This window comes from Raphanus sativus, unplaced genomic scaffold (assembly GCF_000801105.2).
Source record: "Raphanus sativus cultivar WK10039 unplaced genomic scaffold, ASM80110v3 Scaffold0349, whole genome shotgun sequence".
Taxonomy (NCBI): Eukaryota; Viridiplantae; Streptophyta; class Magnoliopsida; order Brassicales; family Brassicaceae; genus Raphanus; species Raphanus sativus.
Genome location: NW_026615669.1, coordinates 10114 through 31058, shown reverse-complemented (window position 1 = coordinate 31058; position 20945 = coordinate 10114). Strand labels below are relative to the sequence as shown.

The window sequence follows — 20945 nt, the reverse complement described above, 5'->3', positions numbered from 1 at the left end:
GAATTTATGTTTCTTAATACATGATAATTCATTTTTAACCATTTGCCTTTTTTATATTAATCTATAAGACATTATAAAATATATCAGATGGCAATTATTTTTTTATTTTTATTTTGGGGTACCCGGGCCTATAGATCAGATCGCAACTAGTTATATATTTATTTATTTATTTATTTATTAATCATTAAACTGGAAATTAGGTAGACCATGAAACTAAACTAAGGCATCACCCATCTATCATGTTGATGCATCTTAATACATAATATTCATTTTCAACCATTTGCCTTTTTGTATTAATCTATAAGACATTACTAAATAGATCAGATGGCAACAAGTTTTTTTTTTAATTTGGGGTATCCCGGCCTATAGATTAGATCGCAACTAGTTATATATACATATTTTTATTTCTTTAATAATCAAACTCGAAATTAGGTAGACCATGAAACTAAACTAAGACATCATCCATCTATCATGTTGATGTACGACGCTCTTAACATGATTATAGAATTCGGTAACCCATTTAATAAACATGACACTTTCAAAAGCAATATAAATATATAAAACAAACTAAGCAAATCACAAAGTTTCTTCATCTCAAAGGTACACGTTAAATATTCAACGTTAGTATGTGTGTGTGTGTATATCCATCTATATATATTTTTGGCTATGAGTTTCTATGTAATTTAATGGCACATACAATCCATTCTCTTCTTAAATAATTATGTTATTTATTTTTATTTTGCTGTAGGTATAATTTGCATTGGAAGATATTACACAAGGTATGTTAAACGAAAAAGAGTTAAAATGCAGTCACAAAAACATATATATTTCTAAATAGTAACTGCATGTCCAAAAATATAGATACAACTCTACTTATTATGTAGTAACTTTTATTATTAGATCTCATATTTAACAAATGACTCAAAAAAATTTACACGTTTTTAAAATGATCATTATTCACTATTATATTAAAAAGTGTATATAAAATTGGTAAAAAAATCCAACTATGTTTTTTTTTCTTGGTAAAATGATTTTTTTCTTCTTATTTCCAGTAAAACCACTTGCAATCTTACATTTACTCAATAAGGTACTTCAATTTTTGTTTATCCTATTGCATTTTAATATTTGATAATTCTTAGAATGTTCCATTATATTCATTTGCTTTATTGCGTATATCCCGTAATAACTAATACATATTTGTTGTCATATAAACTTTACGAAGAACAATTTCTGTTTATTATAAATTATTTCAAACTTTGAGGCTATTTATTAAGATTTACATTACTTACAAAAACACATCTACAAAATTTGAAATATGTAGTTTTTAGTTGTTTGTTAATTTTGCAATACATTGTATACAAATGAACTGCATTTATAATTTTCTTTCAAACAAGGACTTACTTTATCAATCAATATTTTAAATTTTTTGATAAATGTGTGTTTAGTCTGTATTTTCCAATATTCAATACATTTTGTTTTTGTCAAGACTTGTTAATACATATTCTTGAAATTTATTACTATTTGGGATGTTCTAATAAAAATATAATTTTGTTCTCATCTTATATACATGCTTTATCATATTTTGTTATTATAAAATATTTAATTACCTTTTCTTCACTCCATATTTTCAGCTGCATATTCTTTAAACAACATTAATATTTGTATAAAACAGAACTGAAAATATTTATAATGATATGTTCCTAACATGCTTTTTTCTTAGTTACAAAAAAAAGAAACTTACGTTTTTCATACGTGTTATTTCTATATTCACAGATAATTATGGGACTACTTTCTTTTATTTGGATTTCAATCTTGATGCTCCTATGCAATGGAGAAAACAATGAAGGCGCCGTCAAGATAAGCCTGAAAAGAATCAAGACAAGCTTGGTAAATGTTCAGCGTAACGTGACCCTATTTAAAACAGGAGAAAACCGCATTGTACTTAAAAACCTTGGTGATGTAATTTACTATGCGGAAATTGGCATCGGTACACCTACGCAAAACTTTCCAGTTATGTTTGATACCGGAAGCGCAGATTTATGGGTACGCAGTAAAGATTGGCCTGACAGGACAGAAGCGGAACATAAACTTCCAAAATATAATTCTACCGAATCATCATCTTATTCAGAGAACGGTCTGGCTCTTTATCATTATTATTTTTAATTCTTCAATAACTATAATCTAACTACTTCTAGATTTTACAGGTGAACCCGCAGAAATTATCTATGCTGGATGTGCTATTGAGGGTTTCCTTAGTACTGATGACGTAACAGTTGGTCATATGATAGTGAATAAACAAGTAAAACTCACCATCCATATTATAAATATTATACTAATTTACCTTAACTAATTAATGATTTCTATTACCAGGATTTCATAGAGGCTACCGGGGAAGTAGAAGAAAAAACTTACTTTCAGTTTACTGTTTATGATGGTGTAGTCGGGTTGGCATTCCAAGAGTGTTCTGTGAGGAATACAGTCCCCGTTTGGTAAATATTCGTTTTTCAGTTTTCTCTTTGACTGACCGATATTTGTGTTATTAAAAGTATATCTCATCTCATTAACATTTATTTGTTACATCATTTTTATATATTACAATATGAGTATATTTATCAAATCAAATGTAAGATTAATCTAGTTTCATATTATATGAAAAATAAGTATACTTTTTCGTTAATTTTATAATGTAAGATGTGTATGTAGTTTAATTGATTTTTTTCACTGATACTACTCATTATTTAAAAAAGTTGCTTCAAAATATATTAATATCATCAAAGTATATATAATTCATATGACTGAAATTTCAAACAGATTAAAATTTTCAGTCATTACAATGTGTTAAACCCATGCAATTTTAAAAAAACTAGATTTCCGTAACTCAATATTGTTATTTTATGGATGGTCAGATTGGTCTAACCAGTCAGACTGCATTTATGAATTTTTATATTTAAATAAAAATACAAATTTGACAATTGAAAAATGACAACATAAAAATTAGAAAGTAATTAATAACATTAAACAGGCGCCTGGAGTAAAAAAAATACTTATTTTTAATATGTAGTTCTGATTTCAAATTGCATACAATTCCCCATCTATTCTATCTAAAATGTTTCAATAAACCACTAATAAAGCTCTATATTATACTACATAGGTACAACATGATCAATCAACATCTAGTCCATCAAGAAGTTTTCTCACTATGGTTGAAATACTACAATGAACAAGACGAAGAAGGCGGAGCCATAGTTTTTGGTGGTATAGACAATGCACATTTCCGAGGTGCACACACATATGTTCCTATCATAGAAGAGTATTACTGGGAATTTAAGATGAATGAGATACTCATTGGAGGACAAGGAACTGGACATTGCGTTGATGGCTGCTCTGTCATGATAGACTCAGGCGAATCTTACCTTATAGGTCCATCGGTAAGTATGTATATACACATATATACAATATTATTTACTACTTGTTATGCATTTGAGAACTAACAACTATTTCTTTATTCTAGTCAATTATTGAGAATATAAATATAGCTCTTGGGGCGGATGAAGTTGCAAACGTTGACTGCTCTAGGGTTCCTTTGATGCCAACAGTTTCATTCACGATTGGTGAAAGAGTCTTTTCTCTCTCCACGAGAGATGTAAGATCAAATTAGCGTATTTGTGAAAAAAAATTCAAGGTAGAGAATTAATGATTTTATGTATATTTTCAGTATATACTGGTGCATGGTATTGGTGAAATAGCTACGTGCGCAACCAAATTCAGGATCATTCATGACGATGATGATTATCATAATGATGATCTCTGGTACTAATTTTTGATTCACGGTCTAATGTAAATTCGTAAGAAGTAATCGGAATACTGAAAATTTACTTGCTTTGGAAATTGGGATAATCAAATGCAGGATTTTGGGAGGAGTCTTCATGAGACCTTACCATACAGTTTTCGATTTCGGGAATAGGAGAATTGGGTTTGCTGAAGCGGTTCAGGAACCAATTTGGGATAGTAGTATTAAGCATTAAACCTTTCCGTTTATAATTTTCAGTTTCGTATTGTACGTTTGAAGAATAATATAATGCTTGTTGACAAAAAAATAACTATAATGCAAAGACTTATTTAGCCCTGGGCATTCGGATATTCGGTTCGGTTTCGGGTAGAATCCATTCGGTTTCAGATATTTAGGATACATGATTCTTATACTCGATGGTTGCATAAGAGATTTCGATTCGGTTTCGGTTCGCGTGTTGTCTGGTTTCGGTTCGGTTTCGGATAACCGAAATGAAGCAAGAAACCAAAATTAACCAAAATAACCGAAACGAAACAAACAAGTCCGAAATGAAGAAAAAAAACAAACATGAAACATGCATCTGTTTTAACGTTTAAAGAGAAGCACAAAATCCATCACAAACCATAATTCAGAGTTTAAATCATTCAAATTCAAACCGAAACACCAAATCTAAATTAGACAAAACAACATTCAAACTTCAGACTCAAGTTGCCAGAGATCCTCTTCCCTTATTTCTTCGCCAGAGATCCTTTTCCCTTAAGCTCCATGGTTGTTATAATCAGGTTCAAATTCTACTCCACAACAGAAAACATAAAACTCACAAGTTAAATATTTTAAAAATGCAGATATCAAAATAAGTGAAGAATTGAGATGTTTACCTCTCAAAAGATCATCCTGATCCTTCACAGATGCAAGGAGTTGTTCAATTGTGAACCACCTTTTTTACACATATGTATTTCACACTGCAACCATTGTTCAGTACACATCAACACTTCAATCATATAATGTGTCAAACAGCTTCTAGATGGATCTAACACTCTCCCACTAGTACTGAAAGCTGATTCTGAAGCGACAGAAGACACTTGAACTGCAAGAATATCCTTAGCAACTAGAGACAAAATAGGGTACTTGGGACTGTTTCTCTTCCACCATGAAAGGACATCATAATCAGAACCTTTCATCAGTTTTGGCTTCTCCACATCCTCCTTTAGATACCACTCCAACTCACTTGATGTATCTTGAGTTCCTGTCTGTTGTACAAGTTCTTCATAAAGATTATCCATTTTCTCATAACCGAAACCATTTCCAAGCACCCTCTCCTCAAAAACTGTATCTCTAATCTGATCTTGTGATGATCCTCCTTGTGACTGTGAAGAAGAGGAAGTTCCTTGTTTATCATTCTTCTCATTTCTACTATACTCATCATATAAACTCTTCAAGATTTCCGATATAGACTCAGACAATAGCACATACTCAATGCTCTCTTTCCGATATAGATTTCAATACTTCCGCAATTTACCCATCATATCCAAAGCTTTGAACCGCAATTCTTCATCAGGACCAGGAGCAGAACTAATCTTACTAATATTCCTAGTAATAGTGACTATCTCATTGTAGATCTTATGGGCAGTAATGGAAGTAGAAGCTGAAAGAATTAATGTAGAATTGTAGAAGATAAAAAGAAACTGCACCAACCTCTCAGCTTCTTCCCAATCTCGAGTCAAAGGTGGTCCAATCCGCTTTTTCCCATCAACAATTTCCATGAAGTAGTCGTTGTAAGGTTTATCTTAAGCCTTCATTCTCTCAAATGCCAATCTGAACTTCAATGCTTGGTCAAGCATAAGATAAGTTGAATTCCTCCTTGTAGTCACATCTAATGGTAAGCTTCCCCTTGTCATCTTTCCGGTGTCCACACGAAACTCAAAAGCAATCTGTCTGTTGCCTGAAGACCTCACATACTGAATAACATTTTGAATTGCAGACAAACTAGCAGCGACCTCCAGCATACCTTCTTTCACAATCAGATTCAGTATGTGCATTGAACACCTAATATGCAGAAAGTTACCTTTGAGAACCAATGCTTCATCGAGATTTTTCAAAATGAATCCTTCTTTGAACTTCCTCATAGATGAAGTGTTTGCTGTTGCATTATCCACTGTTATAGAAAAGATCTTCTTGATATCCCACTCAGATAAGCAATCTAGAAGACATTTAGAGATCGTGCCTCCTTTATGATCTTGTACATTCTTGAAACCAATAATCATCTTCCTTAACTTCCAGTTGACATCAATAAAATGTGCAGTTATTACCATGTAGCTGGCTTTTGTGAATGGAGCAACCCATATATCTGTAGTGAGGGGACAATCTGTGCTTGTTATCTCCAAAAAAATTCTTCATTGACGCTTTCCTTTGAACGTACATCTTCACTATTTCCCACGTACATGTTCGGCGAGACTGAGGATTGTCGAGCTTCATTTTATTGCAGAAATGTCTCCAGCCTAGACATTCGCTGAAAGCCAACGACAACTCAGCTAATACGATAATCTCATTTGTAGCTTCATGGAACACTTCTTCAGACACCTTTCCAAAACAAAGATTCCCTTCCTGATCTTGATTTAACTCTGTCTGACTCTGCTGCTCAGTGAACGCTTTTGCCGCTTTAAAGGCAGTGTGCGACTTGCATATTTTCGAGTGATGCATCAAGTTAGAAGTTCCAGATGATGTTGGACAAGACATCTCTTTCCCACAGTATCGACAATTACATTTGTTGTAGTCCTTTTCTTGCCTGATGAAATGTTCCCAAACAGGAGATCTTGTTTTCTTCCTTGCGCTTTGAGCAGAACCAGCAACTCCTTTGCCTTTTCTTTTGCCTTTATCCACAAGACTTGGTTGTGTTTCAACATCGTCTTCTGTCTCTTGTCCACTATCTTCACCCTCTCGATGAAAGTCATTAGATGCCATCTGCATCAACAAGTTTCTAATGAACATAAGCAACAAAAGAATACAAATCAGAGAAACATGGAATCAAAAACAGAGAATCAAATCAGAGAAACAGAGAATCAAAAACAGAATAAAAACAGAACAAAAACATAAAGAAAAAGAGTAGAATTTTAGAGAAACACACCTCAGATTTGTTTCTAGATGACGCTGATGGTGGAGAAGCTAACCAATCGGAGGAACCCATTTTTGTATTCGGATTAAACGGCGTAACTTTATAATATCGGAGAGAATCGAGAAATTTTGGGAAGTGGAACAGACTAAGGAAGGTGTGGTTTAATGATTTGGTTTCGGGTGTTCGGATAACCGATCGGTTTCGGATAATAACCGCAACCGAACCGATAACCGCGGTACAAGATGTAAGATCCGATCTGTTTATATGGAAATACCGAAACCGAACCAAACCGGTGCATTTGGGGTCGGTTTCGGTTCGATTTTTCGGGTGCGGTTTATATGCCCAGGGCTAGACTTATTCTTGGGTTTACTCGTAGGGTCCTTTAGGTTCACCAAACAATAGGATTCAAGTATTTTTTATTTAATATCTTTTTAAAAAAGGAACAAAATCTTGTTAAATTATATTATGCTTTTAAAATAAATAGCTAAAATAAATAAAAACAGTAGTAGTTGCAAAAAAAAATTTAAATAATTTTTAAAACTATGATTCATCAAACGGTTTAGAGTTTATCCAAGGGTTTCGGATTTATCCAAAGGTTTAGGGTTTAGTGTTTAGGATTTAGGGTTTAGGGTTTTTATTAAAAAAATTATTTTTTTTTAAAACTATGGTTTCATTCAACGGTTTAGAGTTTACCCAAGTGTTCTGGATTTACCCAAATGTTTAGGGTTTAGCGTGTAGGATTTAGGGTATAGAGTTTTATTAATTTTTTTTGCAACTACTAATGTTTTTATTTATTTTTAGCTATTTATTTGAAAACATAATATAATTTAACAATATTTTTTTAAAGATATTAAATAATAAAATACTTGAATCCTATTGGTTGGTGAACCAAAAGGTTCACCGTAGGGGTGAACCCAAGAATAACTCTAATGCAAACTGTTGAACCAGTTTCTTCTTCTCTTTCCTTTCTAATTAACCACTTGACAATTAGACAATATTTCCAATCTTAACTTTAACAAAATAGTTTTGATTTTACACAGTAAAAATATTGGATATTTATTTAGAAAAAAAGACCAATAAAGCATCAAATCAAATTTTTGTCTCAAAAATAGCATCATAAGGAGGAAAATGACCAAAAGAAGTTTGTTGAAGGGTAAATATGCATTTATAACCCTTGGATTAATTAATTTAAAATTTAAGGTTTAGAATTAAGGGGTGAAGTTTTAGGAATATGTTCAAATATTTAAAAACAAAAAATAAATATTAAAATTTTTAAAACACTATTAGAAAACGTGGCTGTAGCGACGAACATTAGCGACGAAAATATTTCCTCGTAAAATTACGTCGACTTTACGAGGATAGTACGTGAAAAGACAAAGAAAACGTAAGTTCATCGTTAAAAAACAACGAAAGCATTTCGTCGTAAAACAAACATAAATTAACGTGTGTTTTACGAGGAAAATGTATTTCGTCGTACAGTAGACGTAAACAAAGCGTGTTATTTACGAGGAAAGATATTACGAGTTATTTGCGATATTTTCTCGAGTCCACCTAATTTTAGTTGAAACACATTTTTTTTTTGGTAACTACCTATATTTCGTTGTAAATTCGTAGTAAAATCTCACCTACCAATTTCAAAATTTTCCTATAAATATGTCCTTTGTGTTTCATTTGAAACATACCACAAAAGAAAAAAAAATCTAAAAACGTGAAAGAAAAAAAAATGTCCAGTGATGGAAATTATTTTGAGTTGCGGAGGTGGATGTACACGCACAGAGATGCTAACGGGAGAGTGACGAAATAATATCTGGAAGGACTAGAGACATTTATGCATCAAGCAGATTCGACACCGCTCGCCCAGAAAAGCGGTAAGATGTTTTGTCCTTGTCGGAAATGCAACAATTCAAAACTGGCAACGCATGAAAATGTTTGGAAGCATTTAATAAATAGAGGTTTCATGTCAAATTACTATATCTGGTTTCAACATGGAGAATGTTATAACTATGAGAATGAAGCTAGTAGTAGTAATAGCAATTTTCAGAATGAACCGGTTGATCATTTGCATAATCAACATAGTTACCATCAGGAGGAGAAGATGGTAGATTATGATAGGGTTCATGATATGGTAGCTGATGCATTTGTAGCTCATTATGATGATGAAGTTGAAGAACCTAACATAGATGCAAATTTTTTTTATGAAATGTTAGATGCTGCGAATCAGCCATTTTACAGTGGTTGTAGAGAAGGTCTCTCTAAATTGTCGTTGACTGCTAGAATGATGAGTATTAAAACTGATCACAATCTACCTGAAAGTTGCATTAATGCATGGGCAGACTTGTTTAAAGAGTATTTGCCGAATGACAATGTCTATGCTGATTCTTATTATGAGATTCAGAAACTAGTTTATAGTCTTAGGTTGCCTTCTGAGATGATAGACGTTTGCATCGACAACTGCATGCTCTACTAGGGAGATGATGAGAAGTTAGAAGAGTGTCGATTCTTCAAGAAGCTACGATTCAAACCGCAAGGACGAGGACGTAATAGGGTACCGTACCAAAGGATGTGGTACCTACCAATTACCGACAGATTAAAAATATTGTACCTAGGTCTGGGCACAAAATCCGGAACCCGAAATCCGAGCCGAACCCGAGCCAAAAAATCCGACCCGTTATTCTACCCGAAATGTAAAAATACCCGAACGGGTCTTGTAGGGTTGTATAAAAAATATCCGAACCGAAGTGTTATTAACCGAACTCGAACGACTAACCCGAAAAATCCGAAACTAATAGTTAATATAAATATTTTGAAATATATATGAGTATTTTATTTATTAAATTCAATATTTATAGTAAGATGATATATAATAATAAATATTAAAAATTTTATAAATAACTTAAGTACACAATTAATTATAAATAGATACTTTATAATTTGCTCATTAAAATAATAAATCTACTCTCTATAAGGTAATGTATATTTTTCACAAATGATATTGGTTTTCATGCTTGATCTAACATGAAAAATAGCCAAGGCAAGAACCTGTAGTGAATGGACATCCTAATAGAACATGACAAATAGTTTAGCTGTTGCTTCAGGCATTCAATTAGGAGCAGTAGCGGAGCTAGCCTAAGCGATCTTTGTTTCTGAAGGAAGTTATTAAACTTTGGTAGAAATATGGTTTCAGTCTTTCCTTGGTTTGGGCATAGACAACTCAAGAGTGGTTGGTAGTAAACAATATAGTTGTAACAGTTCGATGAAACTCAAGAATTAAGAAAACTTCTTCTTATTAGCTTAAGAAACTTAGCTCAAAACTTAAGCTCTCACAACACAATCTCTAAATCTCACATTGACTGCAAACATACTTGCAAGTCTTATATAGAGATGTGATAAAACCTACAACACGCTTTTGATAGATTAATTAGATAAACATGAAACCTAGTCCTTATCTCCTAAGTTTACTCGATCTTCCTTTATCTTCTGATCCACGCAATCTTCAAGATTATCCATAACATTCACCCCCTTAATCTTGAAGTGAGTGTTCTTCACATCTTGAACACCAACTAGCTCCCGCATCTCTTTGAATTTGATTCTACCCAATGCCTTGGTTAGAATATGATGTAGCGGAAGCTTCAAGGGATATAACTAGATCCGTTGATTCTGAGAATACCCGGATAACTAGTATAATAACAAGGATCTTATTTAATCTAAGAATGCCTAAGATCAATGTCTTCTTAAATTCGTTGAGATCACCAATGATCTACCGAAAACAAGGAATAAAAGAGAAAACTCTTAACTTTTATTAATAATCAATCAACTGAATACAACCATAGAGTCTAAAAGACTATATATAAGAAAACCATAAAACCCTAAAACATTAATAATAATTATCAAAAATAATTAATAAATCAACAATAGAATATTTGGAATAGTTCCAAATATCTATCTACATCATTCTCTCCAGGTTGGAGAAGATTCGTCCTCGAATCTTGTTCGTAGTCTTTGAATCCAATTTTTTTTCCAAGAAAAACTCTTCCTCGAATCTTCAATAGCATGTTTTGCACGATTGTAGTACGGATCTGATTATAATTTGAATCTTCATAAATCCGTGTTTGCACAAGTTTCGCACGCTATGGACGAAATCTTCATCAATATGATTTCGCCCTACTTTTGCACGAAACTCGTCCTACACAGACTTTGCACATATCTCGTCCCGTCCGAAATTTGCACGGTGCTCGCCCTGCCCGATTTTTGCACAGACGAGATTTTGAAAAGAATTTTCACTGAAGACGAAATCAACAACGCAGACATCATCTTCATAGATGTCGTAGATTGGATCTCCATAGATCTCTCGATAGATCTCATGGTTCTATTCTCTCTCAACAAAAGGACTTTCGTCTCGGATAGGATATATGCTTATACTCACCATGACATCCAGAATCGTTCTTCGATTAAGAAACCAAAGATGTGTGGCTCTGATACCAACTGATGTAGCGGAAGCTTCTAGGGATAGAACTAGATCCGTTGATTCTGAGAATACCCGGATAACTAGTATAATAACAAGGATCTTATTTAGTCTAAGAATGCCTAAGATCAATGTCTTCTTAAATTCGTTGAGATCACCAATGATCTACCGAAAACAAGGAATAAAAGAGAAAACTCTTAACTTTTATTAATAATCAATCAACTGAATACAACCATAGAGTCTAAAAGACTATATATAAGAAAACCATAAAACCCTAAAACATTAATGATAATTATCAAAAATAATTAATAAATCAATAATAGAATATTTGGAATATTTCCAAATATCTATCTACATCAGAATATCAGCTTTCTGCAGAGTTCCTGCAATGTGTTCCACCACGACCTGATCATTGTCTACGCACTCTCTAATGAAGTGGTACTTCTTATGGATATGTTTGTTGCGCCCATGAAATACAGGGTTCTTCGTGAGAGCAATCGCAGACTTGTTGTCCAGTCTTATCACCACTTTCTTGCTTCCATTCTCAAGTACTTCTTCTAGTAACTCACTCAACCAATGGCTTGCTTAGCTGCTTCAGTGGCTGCCATGAACTCAGCTTCACATGAGGTTAGAGCCACTGTTTCCTGTTTTGACGAGCACCAAGTGATCAAGCAATCGTTCAAGTAGAACAGGTGACTTGTTGTGCTCCTCCCATCATCAATATCCACGTTGTGAGAACTATCAGAATATCCTATCAGCTCAGAGCGGTTTGTCCTTAAGAACGTCAAGCCGAATGAACATGTTCCTTTGAGATAACGAAGGATCTGCTTCAAAGCAACACTGTGACTCTCCTTAGGGTCGTGCATATATATCTGCTCAGGACCCTAACAGCAAACACCATGTCTGGACGAGTATGTAGAAGATAGCGCAGACAACCAATAATCCTTCTGTATTCCTTCTCGTCTACACTTCTCTCTTCTTGAGCTTTAGACAACTTCAAACCAGCATCCATAGGAATCTGTCTTGGATTACACTCTGTCATATTAGTCTCCTCCAGAATTCTCTTTGCATAGCTTTCTTGCTTCAACGTAATTCCTCCATCAAACTGCACAACTTCAATTCCTAAGTAGTAGGTGAGTAAGCCGTGATCGCTCATATCAAACTTCAACGACATCCCTGCTTTGAACTCTGTTATCATCTTCAACTTCGAGCCAGTGATGAGCAAATCATCCACATATACTGCAACTAGAAGCAGATCATCATCTTTCCTCTTTATATACAGCGACGGTTCCTTGCTGCACTTAACAAACTCGAGCTCCTTAAGTATTTTGTTTAATTTCTCATTCCAGGCCCGCGGTGCCTGCTTTAAACCGTATAGCGCCTTCTTCAGCTTGTAGACTTTACTCTCACTTCCTTTGACGACAAACCCCTCTGGTTGACTGACATATACAACCTCCTTTAGATCACCATTTAAGAATGCGGTTTTAACATCTAGGTGATGAACTTGCCAGCCGTTTGATGCTGCTAATACAATAATAAACCTAACGGTTTCAATACGTGCTACTGGGGCAAAGACCTCCTCGTAGTCAACTCCATGCCTTTGAATGTACCCTTTAGCCACAAGCCTTGATTTGTGCTTGTTTATCGTTCTATCAGAGTTGCGTTTGATCTTGAAAACCCACTTAAGACCAATAGCTTTAGCTCCTTGAGGCAAGTCCACCAGTTCCCAAGTATTGTTCTTGACAATCGAGTCAATCTCGTTTGCACATGCATCCTTCCATACTTGTTCTTCAATAGCCTCACTAAAGTTCCATGGCTCGTCATTGATGAGAAGAAGCAGTCTCTCTCCCTCAACTTCAGCCATATAGTCGTAATCATCTAGATAGCTAGGTCGTCTAGTAACTCTTGTGGATCCTCTTAACAAGTCCTGTACTTGTTCTGTATCAGACAAGGGCTGCTCTGTTTCGTCATCCTGTATATGCTCTGTTTCAGACAGAGGCTCCTCTGCTTTGTTTTCCACTTCCTCCTTAACATTCGTAACTCTGTTTTCAGGCTCTGTTTCCACTTCTTCCTGTTGGATACCGTTATTGCCGTAAACTCCAAGAGAAATTCTAAACATACCAGGTTGCTCCTCTCCAATTTCTGAAGTATCATTCCACTTCCATCCTTTGCTTTCATCAAATACAACGTCACGACTCACTACCACCTTACGAGAAGTAGGATCAAGTAGCCTATATGCCTTGGAGCCGGGTTCTGTTCCCAAGTTCACCAGCACTCTGCTTCGATCATCAAGCTTCTTCAGATACTGTTTCTCTGGTTTAGCATATGCTAGACATCCAAATACCCTCAAATGCTCAACATTTGGTTTCTTTCCTTTGAGAGCCTCGTAAGGTGTCTATGACTCTAAGCTTCTTGTTGATACTCTGTTAATCAGGTAAGTGGAATGTCGAGTTGCTTCTCCCCAGAGATAATTGGGCACAGACATGTGCTTGAGAATGCTTCTCGTCATCTCAAGAAGAGTCATGTTCCTCCGTTCTACTACACCATTTTGCTGAGGAGAGTATGGAGCAGTGAGGTGTCGAGTGATCCCTGAAGTCTCACAGAACTCTCTGAACTCGTTGGATGTAAATTCTCCTCCCCTGTCAGTTCTGAGAGTTCTAATCTTCTCTTTTGTTTCTCCTTCTACGACTGCCTTGAACCGTTTAAATTTCTCAAACGCCGCACTCTTTTCTTGCATTAGTATTGACCACATGTAACGACTATGATCATCAATCAGAACAAAGATGTAACGGCTTTTCCCTGCAGTTTGTGGTGTGATGGGACCACATATGTCTCCATGAATAAGCTCAAGTATCTTTGTTACTCTAAAAGATGTTGCATTCGGGACAGGTTGTCTGGTCTGTTTTCCAAGTAAGCATGCAGTACACGTCTCTTTATCAATACTCAGCTCCGGCATTCCTATGGTCAGTTGCTTCTTTATCATTGCCTTTAGTGTATTTACTCCAACATGACCCAACCGAGCGTGCCATCTGCTGTAGTCGTTTAGAACAGAAGCTTGGAAACAGATAGTAGGTACAATGTCCATTGATACCTTGTACAGACGATTCAGTGATCTTTTCGCCCTAACAATCAGATTTCCTTCTTTATCATGTAGTGTGAGGTCTCCTTCCTTCATCCTTACTTCACACCCAGCTTCTGTGGCTTGACCGAGGCTAATGATATTACTTTTCAAGTCCGGTATGTATTACACATCTGCTAGTATCTTCTGCGTCCCATTTTGGCTCACAAACAGTATTGAGCCTTTGCCTTTGATGTCAATTCTAGATCGTCTCCGAACCGAACCTTCCCAGTTACACTTTCATCCATTGACTTGAAATAATCTCTTATACCAGTCATATGGTTGCTATCCCCATTATCGAGATACCACACTCTGTTACTATCAGCATCACACTCAAACTCCTTCGGCTTTACATTCTTCTCGTTCAAGAAAACCATCTCATGCAGCAAAAGTTTATCAGCCTCCTGTGTCTCATCATTCTTTTCTTCATATGCTTCCTGTAGTTTAGAAATCTATCAGGACAGGATGACGCAAAGTGTCCTGCTTTATCACATCTGAAGCAAATGATCTTCGAGTAATCAATGTCTCTTCCATTTCTTCCACGACCTCGTCCTCTACCATAGGACCTTCCTCCACGACCTCTGCCTCTATAGTCTCCATAGGATTGACTACCTTGTGAATCAGAAGAAGCATACATCAGTTTAGTTTGGTCTCCTTGTGTATCTTCTTCTTCCCCACTAATCCTCTCTTCGTAGGCCTTCATTCTTCCAACTACATCCTCAAAAGTAGTCTCTTTTAGGTTCAGAAGTTGTTCCAGAGAAGCTACCATATGTATATACTTCTTCCTCGGTAAGCTTTTGAGAAACTTTTTCACCAGCTTTGACTCTTCTATTGTTTCTCCTAAAGCAATCGATCGAGAAGATAACTATGATAGCTTGCCAACGAAGTCATCGATCTTATCATTATCTTTCATCCTCAACGATCAAATTCTTCACTTAGCGTTTGCAGTCTTGCTTCTCTAACTCTGTCTGCCCCCACATGTCTTGCTTTAATGGCGTCCCACACCTTCTTCGCCGTGTCGAGCTCTCCTACTTGTAGAACAAGTACTTTAGGAATCGACTGGAAAATTAATGCAACCGCCATGTTATTCTTCTTGTTCTCCGTCGACTCTGTTTCAACCAGTTCTCAGACTTCATGAACTTTAAGGAGAAGCTTCATCCTAATAGACCAGACCGTATAGTTTGTAGCTGTAAGCATAGGACAGTTTATGGTCGATGATGAAGGTTCCTTAGGTTTGTTAACTATGGTCGATAAATCTCTCATGGTTGACGAAATCAGTTAAGCTCTGATACCAAATTGTAACAGTTCGATGAAACTCAAGAATTAAGAAAACTTCTTCTTATTAGCTTAAGAAACTTAGTTCAAAACTTAAGCTCTCACAACACAATCTCTAAATCTCACATTGACTGCAAACATACTTGCAAGTCTTATATAAAGATGTGATAAAACCTACAACACGCTTTTGATAGATTAATTAGATAAACATGAAACCGAGTCCTTATCTCCTAAGTTTACTCGATCTTCCTTTATCTTCTGATCCACGCAATCTTCAAGATTATCCACAACAAACAAAACAAAACCAAAGTTAACTACCATAATGATTGTAGTTTCAGTGATGACAACTTTGCAGAACACAATATCGATGGGAGCCTGAAATAGTTTGGGAGATTCGTCACGCTTGCCTAAAATAGTTTGGGAGCCTAAAATAGTTTGGGAGATTCATCACCAAATAAATAAACAACGGGCTCTAGAGAATTGAACTGAAGAACAATCAAATTTGTGCAACAGCTCTGTTTTCTGTGTCTCGAGATTGAAAAGAAAGATGTCATGTATGTTCTTTCCATCAGCCTTTGCTTGGTTTGGTGAAGATCAGTAGCTGGAACATAGACAACTCAGAAGTGGTTGGTCCGTAAACAAAACAAAACCAAAGTCAACTAGCATTATGAGTTGTTTTTTGTGATGACAACTTTGCAGAGACAAATAGAGGTGGGAGTCTGAAATAGTTTGAGAGATTCGTTGGTAAGAAACAACGTGAGAAATAGTGTAGCTGTTGCTTAAGGAATTCAATTAGGAAGAGCGGTGAACTTCACAACAGCAATCTAGACTGGCTTTGGCAAAACAAAACAAAAAAGAACGCTGAGGCTAAATTTGTTTTCGAAGGAAGGTACGACACTTTGGTAGAAATCATGGTTTCAGCCTTTCCTTGGTATGGTGAAGATTAGGAGCTGGGACATAGACAACTCAAGGGTTGTTGTTCTGTAAACAACACAAAACCAAAGTCAACTAGCATTATGAGTGGTTTCTTGTGATGACAACTTTGCAGAACCAAATAGAGTAGGGAGCCTGAAATAGTTTGGGAGATTCGTTGGCAAGAAACATAGTTGAGATAATCGCTAGATAGAGTAATAAACAACATATTTATAAAAAAAACATATAAGAAAACATATTATTGAAGAGTAGAACATAGCAAAGATCAGTCACGCTTGCCTAAAGCTTGGTAAGAACCATCTAGCTCTAGAGAATTGAACTGAAGAACAGTCATATTTGTGCAACAGCTCTGTTTTCTGTGTCTCGAGATTAAAAAGAAAGATGCCATGTACGTCCTTTCCATGAGTATCACTGAAGTAGACGGAATTTTTAATGAATCCATCAGTGTCATTGGCGAGAACTGTGATGCCTTGATCCAAAAGCATTGACTCGTCGCCCAAAGAATAAATCCGATTATGTTTCTTCAGGAATCCTGATGAATAGAATTTGAAAACCCGGAAGGACCAGGTTTCAGACCTCGATTTCCACAGTTTCTCAACCTTGAGAACTTCCCCTGTTGCTGTGACAACAAGTTTTGTAGCAACAATGCTCCAGGAATTACTTCGTTGACGAAGTTGGATACCTAACCGAAATCTTTCCACAGCAACCCCACACTGAAAGGTTTCTTGTGGAAATTCTCGGGAGGAAAATTCGAAGATTCTGAACTGACCAAATAAGCTTAAGAAGTAAAGCTTGGAGTCCTTATAAACCATGTCACAGCAGCTCGAGGTATCAGGAATTTGATTCCAAGAGGTATCTCCTTTTCTAGAGTAAACTACGCACAATCCACGCAGTTCCCATAACACAACATATTCTCTGGTTTCCTCATCAATCCAAAGCACTGGAGATCGTCGACGAATACCTTTGTACTCCTTTCCGTTGTGACTCGTAATGCGAAACACATCATCATCCAAGGTTCGCTCAATCTTTGTCACTCCATGCTGTGCCTCCACAGGAGGTAGATCGATCCTCTCATGGGTGAAGAGATTCACAATGTAGAGATTATGCATACGATTGGACATCAAGAGCCAGCTTCTGTAGGTCTCTATACAAAAACTCTTTGCAAATTCCAGACAGAGATCTTTTGTTCTGTAAAGTTTATCTTTTTCCTCGGGATTGAACAACGTGCACGGATTGTTGTCGTTGTTGTTGTTGTTGTCCTCCGGGAAGAGAATCAGCCAATGGATCTGATTTCTGGGCACACATTGTCTGGAAGCAGAGTGCCAAGACGGACATACCGATTTTGCTCGTTGGAAATTAACAAAACTGAGGCGTTTGAAAACAGAAATCAAGAGATCTAGAGGAAGCTCGGACCAGGATTTGGGTGTATCTCTTGGTCTGAGACGCTCAAGAGAATTAGGGTTATGCTTCTCCTCTGTCTCCATATCGAGACCTTTGAAACGTTTTCTTTTACCTTCACAATTTCTGTTTATATACAACCTGGAATGCTTTGATTAAAAAAAATATATATATACAACTTGGAATGCTTTACTTTTGACGACGCGTCCGGCTTTATTTATAGGCTACATCTAGGCTTCATCAGCCCAGCTTATTCATCTTGGACAACCGTTTTTTTTAAACTCGATCCGAATTCGCGGTTTAACCAATAAATCCGATGTTCCAAAATAAATTTGGTTTGGATTTTGTTAAAAGTCAATATTTAGAAACATAATAAACTCCAAATCCACTAAAACTCGGAACCCGGTTACCAATTAAACCAATAAATAAAATTTCACTTATTATTTTTAAAGTTTTTACTTGAAAAAATGAAGTAAACAATGATACACAGAACTAAAATTAGTTGATTTGATTTGGTGTTAGTTTATTTTCGTTATAAATAAAAATATTTATGATGTTTTATTTTTGGTTTATTTTAGATTTAAAGTCTAATTTTTCTTTTTATATTAAACATTTACGAATTTTTAAGTTTGATATTTTTTTGCTAGATGTCATAACTCTTAATTTGTTACATTTTTTATATATCCTAAACATTTTTTTTGATATTTTATATGTCAAATAAAAATAAAATATAAAAGCTAAAGTTAAGTATTTTCTAAATATCTAAATTATAATTTTATGTTTTCTAAGACATTTAGAAAATATTTAAATTTAGCTTTTATATATTTATTTTTATAACTAATATATTATTATATAATAAAACATTAAAACTAATTTATTTATTAACTCGCCTTTCATCTACGGTTGATCTGATTATCCGATAGTCTAAAATGTTATCTGATTCGGTGTCCGGATCAAGCTTAAAAACATTGGGGACAACCATAAAAATAGAAAAAAAAAATGAGAAAAACGTTTACAGGTTTCAAAGGTTGTGCGGAAATACTTTCTTTGGTTCTGCATTATAAAAATAAATAAAAACGTTTGCTGGTTTCTAGGAGTATGTTGCATCTTTCTATTTCCGCTCGTAATGTGTGTGATCTCATCTATTTTTGTATTATTCTTTTTTGGGCACAGATTTTATAGATAAATAATTACTTTTAGAAAAGTATTTTCCCACTATTTTTATCTCTTTCGAAAGTATTTGTGTTATAAAATTAATTTGAAAACCCAAAGATGCCCTCGTTTTGTTTAGGAAAAGGATAATTTATACTCAATTAAAAAATAAAAACTACATTTCGTTAACGGTCTAACTGGTGCGGTTGCGGATATGACTGCGTACGTTTGCCAACATAATCTCACATATATAATTGTTAATTATAAACTTTTAAGAATATAAATAATCTAAGAATAATAATCTAATATGAAAGTTTTACTAGGTTATAATGAATGCAATTTTTTGTATAAATATAAATAAAATAATTCATTAATTTGATTAATTTTATATTAAAAAAATAAAATGTTAAAGTCATTAACCTTTAAAAACACTACTTATCAAAATTTTATAAAACATATTGATTTTGTAAATAAGAGTTTTCTAAAACTATTCTTACGGTTTTAAAACGAAAGTCCAAATCTGATTTTAGTTAAATTATCGTTAGATACATCATGTTTTAATTAATAAAATCGGAGATTTAATTTTTTTATCGCATCATATTTTAACGAATGCTTTACTTTTGACGACGCGTCCGGTTTTATATGGGCTTCATTGGGCTCAGCCTATTCTTTTCGGACAACCAGTGTTTTGAAACTCGATCTAAATCCGCGATTTAACCAATAAATCCGATGAATAAATCTAGTTCAGATTTTGTTAAAAAGTCAATATTTAAAATCCCAATAAACTCCATAAAAATCCACTAAACTCCAAAACTCGGTTACCGATTGAACCAATAAATAAAATTTTACTTATTATTTTTATAGTTTTTACTTGAAAAAATGAAGTAAACGATGATACAAAGAACAAAAATTAGTTGATTTGATTTGGTGTTAGTTTATTTTCGTTATAAATAATTCATTAATGATGTTTTACTTTTGATTTATTTTAGTTTTGAAGTTTGATTTTACTATTTATATTAAACATTTAAATATTTATGAATTGTTAAGTTTTGATATTTTTTATTAGATGTCATAACTCTTAACTTGGTACATTTTTTATATGTTCTAAACATATTTTGATATTTTGTATGTCAAATAAAAATAAAATATAAAAGCTAAATTTAAGTATTTTCTAAATATCTAAATTATTATTTTATGTTTTATAAAACATTTAGAAAATATTCTTTTTTGGCAACTTTCGTTTTATTAAAACGAAAGTCCAAAGGGCATTGATACAAACAGACCCATACACATTAAGCTCAAATGAAACCCATATTTTAAGATAAGTACAGATGCATGAGTGACACGTGGTCACCATAAGTGGCTTCAATTCCTTTGTCGAAGAAGGAACAAGCGGTGCCGGAACGAGCGGTGCCGGAACCAACTCGCCGAAAAGCCGATCATCTCCATCTCCGATATACTTGAGGCTGCTTGCTTGTTCTTCATCCTTCAATCACCATCGATCTCGATTCTTCTTCTCCAATTGATACGATTAAGCACTGGGAAAAGCTTTAGCAGAACCAAGCATGGAATCTTGTCGGAACACTGACCTTTATGGTAGCTCCGAATCTTCTAGATTCTAACTTGAAACTGAAAGCGTGATCCAAATCTCAGGACTTGATCTTCGTGGATACTTCGAACAATCACAAATCAAAGCTTGATACGT

At 34.7% G+C, this 20945-nt stretch overlaps 2 protein-coding genes across 2 annotated transcripts; one reads left to right on the top strand and one right to left on the bottom strand.

Moving 5' to 3' along the window:
- Positions 1-701: 701 nt before the first annotated feature.
- On the top strand, positions 702-4089 carry LOC108846785 (cardosin-E). Its single transcript, XM_018619990.2, has 8 exons — positions 702-779; positions 1774-2134; positions 2205-2299; positions 2371-2489; positions 3152-3428; positions 3512-3643; positions 3716-3810; positions 3908-4089. The coding sequence occupies exons 2-8, from the start codon at positions 1780-1782 to the stop codon at positions 4023-4025; spliced, it is 1191 nt and encodes a 396-aa protein (XP_018475492.1). The 5' UTR covers positions 702-779; positions 1774-1779; the 3' UTR covers positions 4026-4089.
- Positions 4090-16752: 12663 nt separating this feature from the next.
- Positions 16753-18259, bottom strand: LOC130501956 (probable F-box protein At4g22165). The gene has a single exon (XM_056996768.1). It carries the CDS (start codon positions 18172-18174, stop codon positions 16960-16962), a length of 1215 nt encoding a protein of 404 aa, XP_056852748.1. The 5' UTR covers positions 18175-18259; the 3' UTR covers positions 16753-16959.
- Positions 18260-20945: the final 2686 nt, after the last annotated feature.

Coding starts and splice junctions, on each gene's coding strand:
- LOC108846785 (XM_018619990.2), top strand. CDS start 1,780: ATGGGACTACTTTCTTTTATTTGGATTTCAATCTTGATGCTCCTATGC. Junction 2,300..2,370: donor ATATGATAGTGAATAAACAA/GTAAAACTCACC, acceptor TTCTATTACCAG/GATTTCATAGAGGCTACCGG. Junction 3,811..3,907: donor TATCATAATGATGATCTCTG/GTACTAATTTTT, acceptor AATCAAATGCAG/GATTTTGGGAGGAGTCTTCA.
- LOC130501956 (XM_056996768.1), bottom strand. CDS start 18,174: ATGGAGACAGAGGAGAAGCATAACCCTAATTCTCTTGAGCGTCTCAGA.